At 49.2% G+C, this 14,400-nt stretch overlaps 1 protein-coding gene across 3 annotated transcripts in view; it reads right to left on the bottom strand.

Annotated features, from left to right (window-relative positions):
• Nucleotides 1–6,045: 6,045 nt before the first annotated feature.
• Nucleotides 6,046–14,400, bottom strand: part of ABCF1 (ATP binding cassette subfamily F member 1) — a 33,835-nt gene continuing 25,480 nt past the window's right edge. For all 3 annotated transcript variants that reach the window (XM_077324615.1, XM_077324616.1, XM_077324617.1), the window contains 9 exons: nt 14,189–14,301; nt 13,407–13,578; nt 12,153–12,227; nt 11,029–11,099; nt 10,036–10,068; nt 9,564–9,732; nt 8,617–8,681; nt 8,232–8,304; nt 6,046–6,573 (listed from right to left, as the gene is read on the bottom strand). In XM_077324615.1, coding sequence (XP_077180730.1) covers nt 6,407–6,573; nt 8,232–8,304; nt 8,617–8,681; nt 9,564–9,732; nt 10,036–10,068; nt 11,029–11,099; nt 12,153–12,227; nt 13,407–13,578; nt 14,189–14,301 — 938 coding nt within the window. In that variant the 3' untranslated portion in view covers nt 6,046–6,406. The remainder of the gene's footprint in view (nt 6,574–8,231; nt 8,305–8,616; nt 8,682–9,563; nt 9,733–10,035; nt 10,069–11,028; nt 11,100–12,152; nt 12,228–13,406; nt 13,579–14,188; nt 14,302–14,400) is intronic.

The raw sequence follows: 14,400 nt of genomic DNA, 5'->3' as shown, positions 1-14,400 counted from the left end.
GTGCCAAACAGACATGACATAAAGGCTGAGGGCCTTCCCCTGCTGGCAGTTCCACCGCTGGCAGTCCGAGGTTTGCTTGCCTCTGTAGATAAAGGCTCCCTTCCGTCACCATGACTACCAGCCACTGGTGGTTCTCCCTCGTGAATCTGTCTAACTTTGCAAGCCATCTGGCCATCACTACTTCCACAGGCAGTGAATGCCACCGTTAACTTGTTGAGTGGAGAAGTTTTTCCCGTCGTCTGTTCTGGACCTATTTCTTAACAATTTGTGTCCCCGCTCCTCCGGTTCTAGAAGAAGCCTCAGCACTACTTTGAAGGCTAAGTGACAGTGTTTCGGGCCAGTTTTGCTACTCGTGTTTTAAGAGGACACCATGAACGCCAAGCGTGATTTGAAATGTGACTGTGGCTTAATTTTTTTAAACAGTAGCCTTTGTCTCTCGGCATAGTAGGAAATCTCACCTACAACTAACTGCCGGGACTGATTTTTAAATGCTAATAGGAGTGAGCAATAGCGATGAAGTGCAAGATGGTGTACAAAGTTGTCTTCCATGCTTGTGGTCAGAAACGGAGACTGAAAAGGAAAAAAAATATGAGGAAAGCAAAAAGGGAGGGAGAGGAACACGTCCTTAGACCAGTGTTCACCAGCATAAGGCCCCCTTGGATTCTCCCCAAGGCAAAGAGCCAAATCAGGGTTTCCTCTACTTCCGTGGAACAGGGAAAACAACCTTTGGGTCTGTGGGAACCACCTGTTTAGAAATAACTGCCTTCCACTGTAGGGACATAGCGGTGTGTTTGACTTGACATTTCCTCAGCATTTTGTAATAGCAGCTCCGACGGTAGCCATTTTGAGACTATGGCAGCCATTTTGTGGTGGTGCCCATTGCTCTTCTACATTCCAATAGTGCTCACAGGCTCAACAGGGTTAAGGACCTCTGTCTTAGAGGCTAGCAAGTAAGACATAGGGCGTTTGGGAATTCCAAACGCAGAATGGAAATTAACCAAGCGGGTGAACTGAGATGAGGTAATAAAGATGAATACTGGCGCGGGGAGAGCTTTCGCAAAGGACAAGGAAAATAAGTGTAACAACCATGGCCACCACATTTTTAATTGCTTTGAACTCTAGAAGGACATGGAAAATAGGAAGGCTCTCTTCAGCGATTACACCCAACTCATACTTCCTCTAGGTCTCATGGGACTGGGCAATGAGATGTCTATGAAGCTTTATGGGGAGTTGTTTGGCAAAGGCTGCCACAGGAAAATCAGGATGCAGTGCTGGCATCACCAAGGCCCTCTGTCCACTGTGTTGCTGGCTTCTGAGGTTGAGCAGTCTTACACCATCCTAAGTAAGTTCCACTATTTTCAACAGAGCATAAGCCTATGGTAGCACTGTAGCTTTGTTGGTCAGCTAGCTTTGGGTTGATGGTTGCCATTTCACAACCAGACCAGATTTTTAACGTCTCATTGTTACTGGACAGATATAACGTGGGAACTCCTGAATTTAGAGTCCCAAGAAGTTGTACCTCAGGACCATGCCAGCTTGGCTGAGGAATTAAAAGTCCAGAGGTTATAAATATGGAAAAGGAAGATTTCCAGCTGGAAGTGACGGCCCGCAACACTTCCTGTGGCTCAGTGGAGGAGCGTTTGCTAAGGCCCCAGGTTCAATCTCCAGTTAAAGATCTGGCAGTAGGTGTTGGGAAAGACCTCTGCCTGAGACTTTGGAGAACCACTGCCAGTCTGAGCAGACAATCCTGACTTCGATGGGTCAAGTGTCTGATTCAGTATAAAGCAGTTTCATGTGTTCAAGAGGCTAACATTGTCTTAATAGCTTTTTGCTATGCATAGAATGGTACCAGCTAGATCAGGGGAAAACTTTTTCCACAGAGTGGTTCAGCAGTGGGATCAGCTGCCTGAACAGGTGATGAACTCCCCTCACTTGACAGTCTTCAAGCAGCATCTGGACCAGGGGTAGTCAAACTGCGGCCCTCCAGATGTCCATGGACTACAATTCCCAGGAGCCCCCTGCCAGCAAACGCTGGCAGGGGGCTCCTGGGAATTGTAGTCCATGGACATCTGGAGGGCCGCAGTTTGACTACCCCTGATCTGGACAGTTACTTAGCTTGGATGCTCGAGGCTGATCTTGCATTGAGCCAGTATGGCTCCTTCCAGCGCTAGGATTCTATGAACTAAGGGGAAAGAGAAGTTATGAAACTTGTGGTTCAACTGACCTCGGTGCTTTTGTGAGCCTCTTACATAAATGTTAGGGGAATGGTTGGGGGAGGGGTAGCTTAGGCAAAGAAATAATAATTTCGAATGAAACCTGCTTGCTTTGAAGCCACATGAAAAGCAGCTGGGAAGAAGATGGGAAAGGTGCGGTTTGAAAATGCTGCCATTTTGCTTAGGCCTTTGCTTCATGTGTACACATGGAAGTGTGCTTGTTGTGGGGGGAAATGTACAAGTAATGTAATTGGACTGAAGAAGAAGAAGAGCTGATTCTTATATGCCGCTTTTCTCTACCAGGAGTCTCAAAACGGCTTACATTCACTGTCCCTTTCCTCTCCCCACAGCAGACACCCTGTGAGGCAGGTGAGGCTGAGAGAACCCTGATATTACTGAAGAAGAAGAGTTGGTTCTTATATGCCACTTTTCTCTACCAAAGGAGTCTCAAAGCGGCTTACATTCGCCTTCCCTTTCCTCTCCCCACAACAGAAACCCTGTGAGGTAGGTGAGGCTGAGAGAGCCCTGATATTACACACAGACATAGCCTATGAAGGTGAGATACATCTAGTTCAATACAGTCCATGCTGCCTGCTAATGACACTCCAGGATCCCATATCGGGTTGCCAACCTCCAGGTGGCACCCAGATACCTCTTGCTATTTCAGTTGATCTCCAGGCAACCAAGAACAGTTCCTTGGGAGAAAATGGCTACTTTGGAGGATGGACTCTATGGTGCTATAGCCTGCTGAGGCCCCTCCCCTCCCCAAATCTACAGTCCCCACGTTCCACCTGCGAAATGTCTCAACCTAGAGCTGGCAACCTTATCCCAGGTAGGCATAGGTCTTTGCTAAGATGGGAGGGATTGCACCTGCCTGCGACCTTCAGCACACAAAGCAGGTGCAGTCCCAAATAGTCCAGAGGCAGCCAAACTGTGGCTCTCAAGGTGTCCATGAACATCAATTACCATGAGCTTGCTTGCAGGGTCTCATGGGAATTGTAGTTCAGGGACACCTGGAGAGCCACAGTTTAGCAACCCCTGAAATAGTCTGTAGGCATACTAACCGAATGCAGAGCAAGCTGCCTTGAGTGCCTGGCAGCATTGCCCCAGCGTAGGCTGAGGCATGATTTCAGAAATGAGGACAAAATTAACAGAGAAACTTTTATTTTATGACTTGTGAGACTGTATGTATAGGATGGGACTGTGTTACAGATTTGTAGTGGGCCCCCAGGAGGGTGGAAATGCTTTAGCTTCATGTCCATATAGGCCTTGTTCTTAAATCATGGCTTAAGCCACATGGTATTCTGAGTCCTAGCCACGAGGCAGCTGTACTACATGAGCTCTCTCTCCGGGGAAAATACCCACAGCTCTCTCATGTGCCTATTTCTGGAGTCACTGCAGTTTCATCCTAGCTACGTGTCCTTGAAACTCGCCGGTCTGCGGCTTACCCAGCAAGCAGGTGCTGTGGCCTGTGTGCAAAGGGGGTGGGGGTGCTGCAGAACAAAAGGGAGGAAATGCCAGGTCACTGGTTTATTATCATAAAATACCCCTAGGCATGTCACCATCCAGGCCTCATCATGGGATCAATAACAAAACAATTGTGTGTTAAATTAAAATAACAGAAGACCCCCCCCCCAAAGGATTAGGTAAAGGTATCCCCTGTTCAAGCACCAGGTCATGTCTGACCCTTGGGGTGACGCCCTCTAGCGTTTTCTTGGCAGACTCAATACGGGGTGGTTTGCCAGTGCCTTCCCCAGTCATTACCGTTTCCCCCCCAGCAAGCTGGGTACTCATTTTACCGACCTCAGAAGGATGGAAGGCTGAGTCGACCTTGAGCCGGCTGCTGGGATCGAACTCCCAGCCTCATGGGCAGAGCTTTCAGACTGCATGTCTGCTGCCTTACCACTCTGCGCCACAAGAGGCTCCTTTTACCCAAAGGATTAGACAATATTAAAATTGTCCTAATTTAAGAAGAGTTGTTTTTATATGCCACTTTTCTCTATCAGGGGTCCCTAAGCGGCTTCCAATCGCCTTCCCGTTCCTCTCCCCACAAAAGGCACCCTGTGAGGCAGGTGAAGCGGAAAGAGCTCTGACAGGACTGTTCTGTTGAGAACAGCTCTAACAGGGCTGTGATGAGCCCTTCCTCCCTTCAGCTAAGATTGGAAAGTGCTGCTGGGAGCTGGGAGGGGAAGGAACATCTGTGACTCCGGTGCCTCTTACTGGCTCCAACCCAAGTATTCATCGGAACGCAATTTTTAAAAACCCTTCCTGCAATAATAGAAGTTGCATCAGATACAGCTGCAAGCACAATTTCATTTCTATCACAGGATTCCCTTCCGTGCAGAAAAGTGGGGCAGTGGTGCCCACAGGCAGCACATTAGGAAACATGGTGCGCATTTGTGGCGAGGCCGCAGCGCTCTCTTCCCCCTTTTCTACTCAGTTAATTCAGGGTCACAATTGCTGCAGGAGCTTCCGGCAATGAACCAGGACAATTCAGCATCCAGACCCAATGAAAGAACCAGAAGTGCCCACGAGGCAGAAAGTTTTCCAGCAGTACAGCCAAAAACCCTTCTTGCACACGTCTGATTCCCAGTGGGTAGACTTGGGCCTTCCACAGCTTTTCCAAGGGCCAGCTTCGTGTAGCGGTTAAGAGTAGCAGCCCTCCGATCTGGAGAGCTGTGTTTGATTCCCTGCTCCTCCCCATTCAGCCAGCTGGGGAAACTCTGGCCAGTCACAGTCCTGTTAGAGCTGTTCTGTCAGAGCTCTCTCAGCCCCACCTACCTCACAAGGTGTCTATTGTGGGGAAGTCACTTTGAGATGCCTTCAGGGAGTGAAATGTGGGGCATAAAACTAACTCTTCTTCTGCCAAGAAGCTGTCAACATTCTTCTTTCAAATTTAAAAAGCAAGTTCTTATCCAGATGAAGATCAAAGTGTTTGTTTTTAAAAACAGTGCTCTAAGGAGAGAGCGCCCTGCCTCGGTGGCACAGCATCTCCTTGTCACGCAGAGCCCCAGTTCAGCTCCTGGCATCTCCAGGTAGAAGAATCAGGTAGGAGGTGATAAGGGAGACCTCTGCTGGAGACCCTGAAGAGCCATCACCAGGCCTAGTAGTCAAATGCCGATCTTGATGGACCAAGGATTTGACTGCATATAACTTCCAGTGCCCACCTCCCTTTCCATGAGATGCCAATCTTCCCTTTTCCATCCTCCTTCATGCTTCTGTTCTTCACTCTACATTTCAACTGCTATCAAAAGCAGCCAGAAAACTTACTACTGGTTTTCTTGGTGCTGACTGGGAGCTCAGCTAAAATTCAAGGAGAAAAGCACTGACTTCCTTGTTTCAATTTAGGGCCATGGTATGTGTATAGACCCAGGATGTAGAAGGTTTTTATTCCACACTTTTCACTATCTGAAGGACTCTCAGAGAAGCTTACAAACATCTTTCCCTTCCTCCCCCCACAACAGACCCCCTGTGAGGGAGGTGGGGCTGAGAGAGCTCTGACAGGACTGCTCTGTGAGAACAGCTCTAAGAGAATTGCGACTGGCCCGAGGTCCCCCAGCCGGCTGCCTATGGAGGAGCGGGGAATCAAACCCAGATTAGAGGTCGCCATTCTTAACCACTACACCACGCTGGCTCCTTTGTAGATCTGCACTATAATCGTGGCTGCATGGTATCTGGACAAGCTCAGCCATAAGGGCCCAATCCATTACGCAAGTTTTGGGCGCAAGGAAAAAACCTGGTGGTTTTGCGTTCCTCCCTTGTTTCGCTCCCTTTCTTAACGAGGCCCCACTTCTCGGCCTCCATTCGCCCAAATAACGACCCGGAGACAGCCTTGCCCAAAAGTATCCTTCACGTTTTAATTTAAATCAGTTTACACAACTCTGCTTGAACTATTGTCAGAAAAAAAAGGGGGAGGGAACAGCCTGCAAAATGCTACCTTGTGTTTTGTAAGAATGAGCCATGCTTAGACATATCCCCGCTCTCACTCCTCCGCCCCCAAAATGTTAATTTTCCTGGCTGGTGAGCAGGATGAGAAGACAGCAGCCGAGGGGCAGGTAGAAAAGGAGATTTTTGGCTTCGGCCATCCCCGCTCCCCCAAGAGAGTCCTGTGAGCGAGGCGAGGTCTGAGCTTCTGTCGAGGGAAGTTGAATGATGGCATCTCTCTGTCGTCTCCTCCTCCTCCTCCTTTGGCCTCACTCTCGAGGCCGATTGATGATGACCTCGCCCAGGGCCTCCAGCACTTCCCGCTTGTAGTCCTCAAAGTCCCCGTCGATCTGGTTGATGCTCTGGTCCTCCACCACCCACAGCTGGCAGTTGGTCTCCGTGATCAGGCGGGCATCGTGGCTGACAATGATCACAGCTGGAAGAGGGAAGGGGGGGGCAGAGTTTTGGTGGGGCCTGAAAGAGCCTTCCCCCACATTCTGCAGGAACCGGGGGAGAAGTCACCAAGGACAGGCCCTGCTTGCCCCCTTCTTCTTGAGGGGTGCCCCTGTACCTTTATTTACTTCGCTGAAACCGGGTCTTTCTCCCCAGTGGGTACTCGAAGCAATTCATGTTGCTCCTCTCCTCTATTTTCTCCTCCCTATGTTGGGTTAAGGCCACCCAGCAAGCTTGCAGAGTGGGAATTTGAACCTGGGTCTCTCCAATCCTAGGCTGATGTTGCAAGCACAACACTGCATGGGTGAGTTTCTAAAGCAGGGGTAGTCAAACCTGTGGTCCTCCAGATGTTCATGGACTACAATTCCCATGAGCCCCTGCCAGCATTTGCTGGCAGGGGCTCATGGGAATTGTAGTCCATGAACATCTGGAGGACCACAGGTTGACTATCTCTGGTCTAAAGTACCATTGGGTCGCTTCCGGTTTCTGGTGACCCAACGAATGAGCAAGCTGCAAAATGTCCTATCTTTAACAGCTTTGGTTCAGTTGACCACCATGCTACTGTACGGGCAGAGAAGGGCAGAAAGGGCACTGCCCAATTCTCCCCACGAGAAAGAATCAAATGGATGTTTCTTTTATTTTCTGATCATCGGATGCAGACCCACTGGCCAGGATCTAAAGAACTCTTTAGGCACCATCTGTTTGCGGGGTTTAAATCTGCAAAGAGGGGTGAGACACTGGGATGCTTAAAGATTTCAAGAGTTTTTTTAAAGAAAAGAAACCAACTATGTGTCGGAAGAGGAGAGCACTGAGCGACCAATTCTGGAGCAGGGTGGTTTAGAAATCAAAGATAGATTGGATGGATGGATAATGGACAGGTGAGTCCTAACTATTTGTTCTTGTTGTTCACTCTGTTCTGAAGGCAAGCAGGAAGGAAGTGTGCTCCTAAGAGCCAATTGGGACACTGGAGGAGAGTATTTGAAAAATTCCAGGAAATTCCTATTCTAACTATGCTAAATATACCTCCCCTCTGAGGCCCCCTGCAGGATATTCCTCTTACTGCTGAAGCATGCACACTGTAGATCAGTGGTCCCCAACCTGCGGGCCGCGGCCCGGCGCCGGGCATTCATGGGAAAGAGGCAAGTCCGCCCAGTATCACCCACGTCCAAAGCCTCACGCTGCTATGAAACCGCCGGGTGTCTTTGGGCCAGTCACTCTCACTGCCTCATGGGGTGTTGATATCAAGCCTAACCTACTCAAACAGAATAAAGCAGGGTACACCTTAGAAGGAGACTGGGTGTAAAGAATAAATTAATATTGAGTAAATTAATATTTCCAAGAATGCAGGACATTTTTAAATGAACAGTACTTTTCTTTCACATTGGACCTTCTTAATTCTCCTTGTTTGCTTGCTACCAGCCTGGAATCCTAGCTGGAAAGCTCTGTGCCAGAGGGCAAGGCAGGCAGGGAGGCGAGGAGAGCAGGGTCCCAGCAGCACTCCCCAGCAATCCTGTAAAGGCCCAGCTGTGGCCGGAGCTGACCTTGTGCCTCCTTCAGACAAAGGCCCACCGCGGCTTCCTATGGATCTTTTGGGTCTCTCCCCCACCCTGCCCCGGATCGTACCACAAGGCTATCACTTACCCCCTTTGTATTCATTGATGGCGTCTCCCAAGGCATCGATGGATTCAATATCCAGGTTATTCGTAGGTTCATCCTGGGCAGGGATGGAGAAGAGGAAGCAAGAAAGAGGAGGTGTTCACTTGAGGGGGGAAGAGGAGGGGACAGCTGTAGAGGAGGCTGCACAGAGGAGCTCCCCAATCATCTGAAAGCCCCCCCCCCTGCTGAAAATTGGAGCAGGTTTCTGGAGCAGGCAGAAAGGGATCTTGGATCTGTTTATATTTGGCACCTGGGCCAGGGGGCGGGCAGGAAGGGAGGCATCCCCAAACACCCTGTGCCCTGCTGTGCAGAACAGCATTGCCTTGTCCCCCCACAACACTCTCTGCTCCTTTCCATTACATGAACTCACCAAAACGAGGACGTCGGGCTCCCTGCAAGCCAGTTCCGCAAACACCACACGGGCTTTCTGTCCCCCTGGAGAAAGTAAACAAACAAATGGTAGGAGAGATGATGAAACGGCTGGAAGAAATCCGCTCTGGGCCTTCCTAGCCTTCCAAAGGGACCAGCGGGGAGAATGCACAGCCACCCAAACCCCACCCATTGTGAGCTCACACAACAGTTGTACCGCACAACCCCTGGTGAGCTCTGCAAACCGCCCATCTTCCTCCTGGCATTACTGGGCCACTATATGAATCAACGAGGGAGAGGATTGTTTTGTACAAAGCACACTTGGCAGTCCAAGAACACCACACTCCAGTTGCTCCGTAGATCCGTCAAGATCTTCCGAACCCTCAACATCCCAAGAAACAAGCTGGAAAGATCCAAGAACTCTGGGATTTTTGGGCATTTTCCCTAAGGTTGGCACAAGCCCTTGGCCTTTGTTAGCTCCCGGTGCCTGCCTGCTTGCCCCTTTCAGTTTTTCAACCACGTTCCTTTTTGGGAAAAATTTTCCCATCACATCATAGCTGACTTACGGCCACCCTAAGGGGCTTTGAAGACCAGCAATGAGCAAAGGCGGGGTTTGCCATTGCCTTATTCCAAGGGTAGTCAAACTGCGGCCCTCAAGATGTCCATGGACTACAATTCCCAGGAGCCCCCTGCCAGCTGGCAGGGGGCTCCTGGGAATTGTAGTCCATGGACATCTGGAGGGCCGCAGTTTGACTACCCCTGCCTTATTCTGTATATATACCCCTGGACGGCTTCCTCGGTGGTCTCCCATCCAAGCGCCAACCAGGCCTGACCCTTCTTAGTTTCTGAGATCAGGCTGGGACTTTCTCGCCCATCGCCCCTTGACCCAAGCCCAACCTCCGCAGAGGCCCCGCGCCTCTCTTCTCCGGCAGCCGACCTCCCCCGTACCGGAGAGCTTGCAGATCTGGATGGTGTGGGCGTGGCTCTCCAGGCCAAAACGCCCGAGGCATTTCCGCGCGTCCTGGTAGGGCAAGTTGAAGTTCCGCTGCAGGTACTCCGTCGCCGTCTCCTGCATGTTCAGCTGGTCGGCGTATTGCTGGTTGAAGAACCCGATTTTCTACCGGGAGGGAAAAAAAAGATGGGAGGCTACGATGTCCGAGACAAGGCTGGCCCAGTTGGCCCTAGAAAGGGGTTGGATCTGGCCCCAGGTCAGGAGATGCTGGGTTGGGCCAGAAGTTTGAAAACACAATGCTAATAACTCCCTGCAACGTAAGTGAAAAGAACGATTGGGCCACAAAAGGCAGGACAGGAGAACAGCCCAGGTTTAAAGAGAAGGACCTGCTCCCCTCCCCTCCATCCAGCTTGCTCAAATTCTGTCCCACCATCCCCAGGAGAGTCTTATGGCGTTGCCGATACTCACTAGCCTGTGGTTTTTTCTCATTTCTCCTCTTGTCTGGAAAGAAATGAAGAGGGAGGGGGAGAAAGGTTAGATTTGCAATCTCTACAGATTTATATTTCAGACAGAAATACTGCTAAAAATGTGATCCACCCTCCAAGAGGGCCAAAAGGCAGATTCTTGCCGCAGAGCTCAGTTGGCGGCTTGACTGGGGAATAAAATCCCTCGTGCGGCTGTAAGATCCAAAAGGGCTATTTTAGGAGCGACGGTAGAGATCTAGCCTGGCTTCTGCCAAGCCCGTCTGTGTGGCTTCGTTTTGGATTAAGAATGCCGGGATCATCGGCCGGAGTCCTGCACAGCAAAGTTGGTAAGGAGCCACCCGGTTTCATTTTCACCATTAGGGGGATAATGAGGTATAGAATCATAGAATCCTAGAGTTGGAAGGGGCCACACAGGCCATCTAGTCCAACCCCCTGCTCAACGCAGGATCAGCCCTAAGCATCCTAAAGCATCCTATAGCTGCCAAGGGAGTGGCCTGAGGCAGCAAAGGGTAGCTTCATGCTTAGCACATGCGGAAGGCAAAATCACTATTGGATGTCTCATTGCTGGACATCAGTCCTAAACCCCACAATAACACCAGGTGAAGGTGAGCACTGTAGGTGAGAAAGGTCTGCCAGCTCCCAGGACCTCAGAGGTTGGACTGAGTTTGCCGAGACAAGAGGTTGGCTTGCAAAAGGAAGCCCAGGCTTCACGCGAGAGCAAAACTCTATGGTTAGAAGCCAATTCTACCCTATTTTGGGCCCAAAGCCAGAGTGCTGCCCCTCGACGTTGCCCCTCTGGTTGATGTCACCTTGTGTTAATTTGCAGTGCTCCTCCTCCCTCCCTATCCCTTGCTGGCAGATAAGAGGGACTGGGCAACCCTAATGTCTGGGTGTGTATTCAAAAACCGTAAAAACAGAGTGGAAGGAGCTACAGAGAGAAAGCCCAAAGGCGAAAAGCAGAATAAGGCTCTCTTACCGGTGGCAGCTTCCCCGTTAGCAGCAGCAGGAGCGTACTCTTCCCCACGCCGTTGGGGCCCACGATACAGACTGGGGGAAGGGGGAGAAAAGAGGGGGGAGGCATCAGTGCTCAGACTCTGACACACAGCAGGTAAAGTATTCTGAAGGTTCCCACTTTCCTTTCCTACTACGGTCAGACCAGAATCAATGGGTTGAAATTAATTCAAAAGAATTTTCAGCTAAACATCCGGAAGAAATTCCTGACAGAGCAGTTTCTCAGTGGAACAGGCTTCCTCGGGAGGTGGTGGGTTCTCCTTCTTTGGAAGTTTTTAAGCAGAGGCTAGATAGTCATCTGACAGAAATGCTGATTTTATTAACTTAAGCAGATGGTGAGTGGGTGGGCAGGAAGGGGATGTTCAAAATGGCCCAAAAGCTTCAACTTGTCCAAAATGCAGAAGCCAGGCTAGGTAACAGTGTACCACACCACTAACAAGGTCCCACGCCAGTGCTGAAAGCCCATTTGATTCCAGGCACAAGTCACGATGCAGGTTCTTTAAACCTCTAAACAGCTTGGGGCCAGGGTGTTTGAAGGACCGCCTCCTCCCATATTGTCCAGCCCTCTACCTAAGATCTGCCTGCTCTCTGTGCCTCACCCCTTCAGTGGTGAGGCAGGTGGCGACCACAGGCAGGGCTTTTTCAGTAGTGGCACCCCACTTTATGGAATGCTCTTTCTCTTGAGGCTTGCCTGGCACCTGTCTTGCTTTCTTTTAGGCTCCGGGCTAAAACATTTCTCTTCCACCAAGGCTTTTAATTAAAGAGTTGCTCTTTTTACACTATCTCAGTTTGGAAACTTATTTTGTCAGTGGTCTCTTTTCGGTCGATGTGTTCAAAAGCTGGGGTGGGCTTAATTAATACATTTTGCTGTTTTGTCTATATTTTGTCTATATTCTTTTATTTTGGAAGCCGCCTCTTGCTGGTTCCTGGAGAGGCAGCATATAAGCGAGTGAGTCGCAATTTATGGTGGAGGAGCCTATGAAAGAATAAAACAATAAAATGGATAAAAAATGAACCAGCACAATGATGGAGGCATGAGAGAAAGAGAGTCAGAGTTCTCATTACAGGGACTTTCTTCAGATCACTCACTTCGAGACTCCAGGTCAATTCCAAAGTCCAGATTTTTGAAGAGAGGCTTCTGTGCTTCGTAGCTAAAGTCCACGCCTGTAAGAACAAGGAGGAGAAAGTGAGAAATAGAGGAGGAAAAAAAAAAGTGTGGAGGTGATATCCCCTCCACACACAACATACACACACAACTGCTGCTAAGACCTTGGGTGACTATGATTTGGAATCTGCCAGCCCAGCAACAGCAGACTGCAGAGCCTACAATCAAACAATGACACTGTGGTTCAGTCTTCCAAATCCTTTCAAAAAGATGCCAGTAATGCATCATTCTACCATATGTGGTGGACTTGTCAGAAAACAAGGAAATAATGGATTATAATTTATGATGAAACGCAAAAGATATTAAAAATTAGATTTGCAATGGGTTACTATGTAGGTTACTAACTATAATGGCAAACAGCATTCAAATGTACAGTGAACTTGTTAAATATATGGTAACAGCTGCTGGGATCTTATATGCATCAGGATGGAAAAAAGATTCCTTACAGAATCTTGCAGAGTGGTTAAATAAACTGATGGAATATGGGTCAAAGGCAACACTTACATATTTGATGCAAAACAGATCACTATCAGATTTCATTAGAAAATGGAGTCCAATATTAGAATATGTGGATTGATAAAATGAGATGGAAGGAAATAATTGATTTACATGTGGTACAGTAAATGATGGAAACTTGGGAGGTAGAACAAGGTAGAACAGGCATTCTGGAAAAATATATATGATACTTTGTGAAATGCCAGCGTAATGTTCATAGTTCTGTAAATGAAACATGTAACTGATTTAATTATTTTGTAAATTTGTATTCTGCCATGTTTCAATGTCGCTTTCTCTTCTGTATTCCATACTATTAAATGCCTTTTTCTTTTTTGAATAAATAAAAAATTATATATAAATCAAAAAGATGGCAGTCACACTCGTGAAACCCTGCTCCCATCTCTCCAAAGCGATAGCACAGGCTGAATGTTCTGCTACTCAAGCACAGCTGTGTTGGGGAAAGGAAGTTTTCCCCCACCCCCCAACTCTTGCTCCCTTCTTGCCCCCCTCCTCCAAAAAGTATGCTAGTTCGACTCAAAGGAAACAGCACAATATATACTGCCCCCTACTGTTAAAATGACTCATTACCTCAGAGCAGCCCCAAGGGCCACCCACCCACTCCATCCCAGGCTCCTGCACACCCTTGCCCCAATTCCAATCCTCCGGAAAGACAGGCTTCCTACCGTGCAGGCCCAGAATGGGTGGGCTGAGAGGCGGTGGGTTCGGAAAGGTGAACTTCACAGTGTATTCCTTGGGCCGCTTCAGCAGCTCGGGGGCTTCGTTGGCCTCTTCATCCGGGTTCTTCTTGCGGCACTTCTGCTGCTTGCGGGTCAAGGCCTCCTTGGTCTGTTTTTCCTGACCAAAGAACCAAACCAGTGAAGTACGTTCTGAACAGGAAAGGGTATCAAGTGCCCAGTCACTGCCACTGTGCCCTTTCACCTCACCAAACACCAACATTTCAGGGGATCTACCAAGAGCAAGAGAAGTCAGGGGAACCAATCCATATTTCCACTGTACTGTGGGGAAACCTTCACTTCTACACCACTGAGGGCAAGCTGAAGGCCAAGGAGCAGCTCTCCCTATGGTTCTACCAATGGTTTCTGGGGATTGAGGCAACTTGAAGAGCAGAACTGCAGATATTAAGCTCAAGGTTTGTCCTCTGATAGCCCAGACCAGCTGGATCTCATCAGAGCTTGCAAGCTAAGCATGGTTGATACCTGGATGGGAGACCACCAGGAAAAGATTGGGGTTGCAATGCGGACAAAGGCTGGGGCAAGCTGCCTCTGCTCCCCTCTTGCCTTGAAAACCCCGCAAGGTGGAATTTCAATCTTTCAGGTGACTCGGCATCCTGGATGAGCTCTCCTTCCTCAAACAACAGAACTTCCCAGAAGCCCCAGGGAGCAGGACACAACCCTGTGACACCTTGGTCCCGTCTGACTGGACAGAATCCAAACCAAAGACTTACTGCCTGCTTGGTGGACTTCCCTCCAGCCTTGAGGTCCTTCAGCTTCTTTTCTTGCTTCTCATACTGCTTGAGCAGCTCCTTCTGTTTCTGCTGATACATCTTCTTGAAGGTCACTGGAAGCAAGACAGGGAGGGGGACGAGCCTTAGCCAAAAGCATTGGCTTGCTGGGTCCTATCTGTCTATGCTTCTTTCTCCAGTCAGACAACCCATGG

This window comes from Paroedura picta, chromosome 3, assembly GCF_049243985.1.
Source record: "Paroedura picta isolate Pp20150507F chromosome 3, Ppicta_v3.0, whole genome shotgun sequence".
Classification (NCBI taxonomy): Eukaryota; Metazoa; Chordata; class Lepidosauria; order Squamata; family Gekkonidae; genus Paroedura; species Paroedura picta.
The sequence above is the reverse complement of the archived record's forward strand: the minus strand, read 5'-3'. Positions and strand labels throughout refer to the sequence as shown.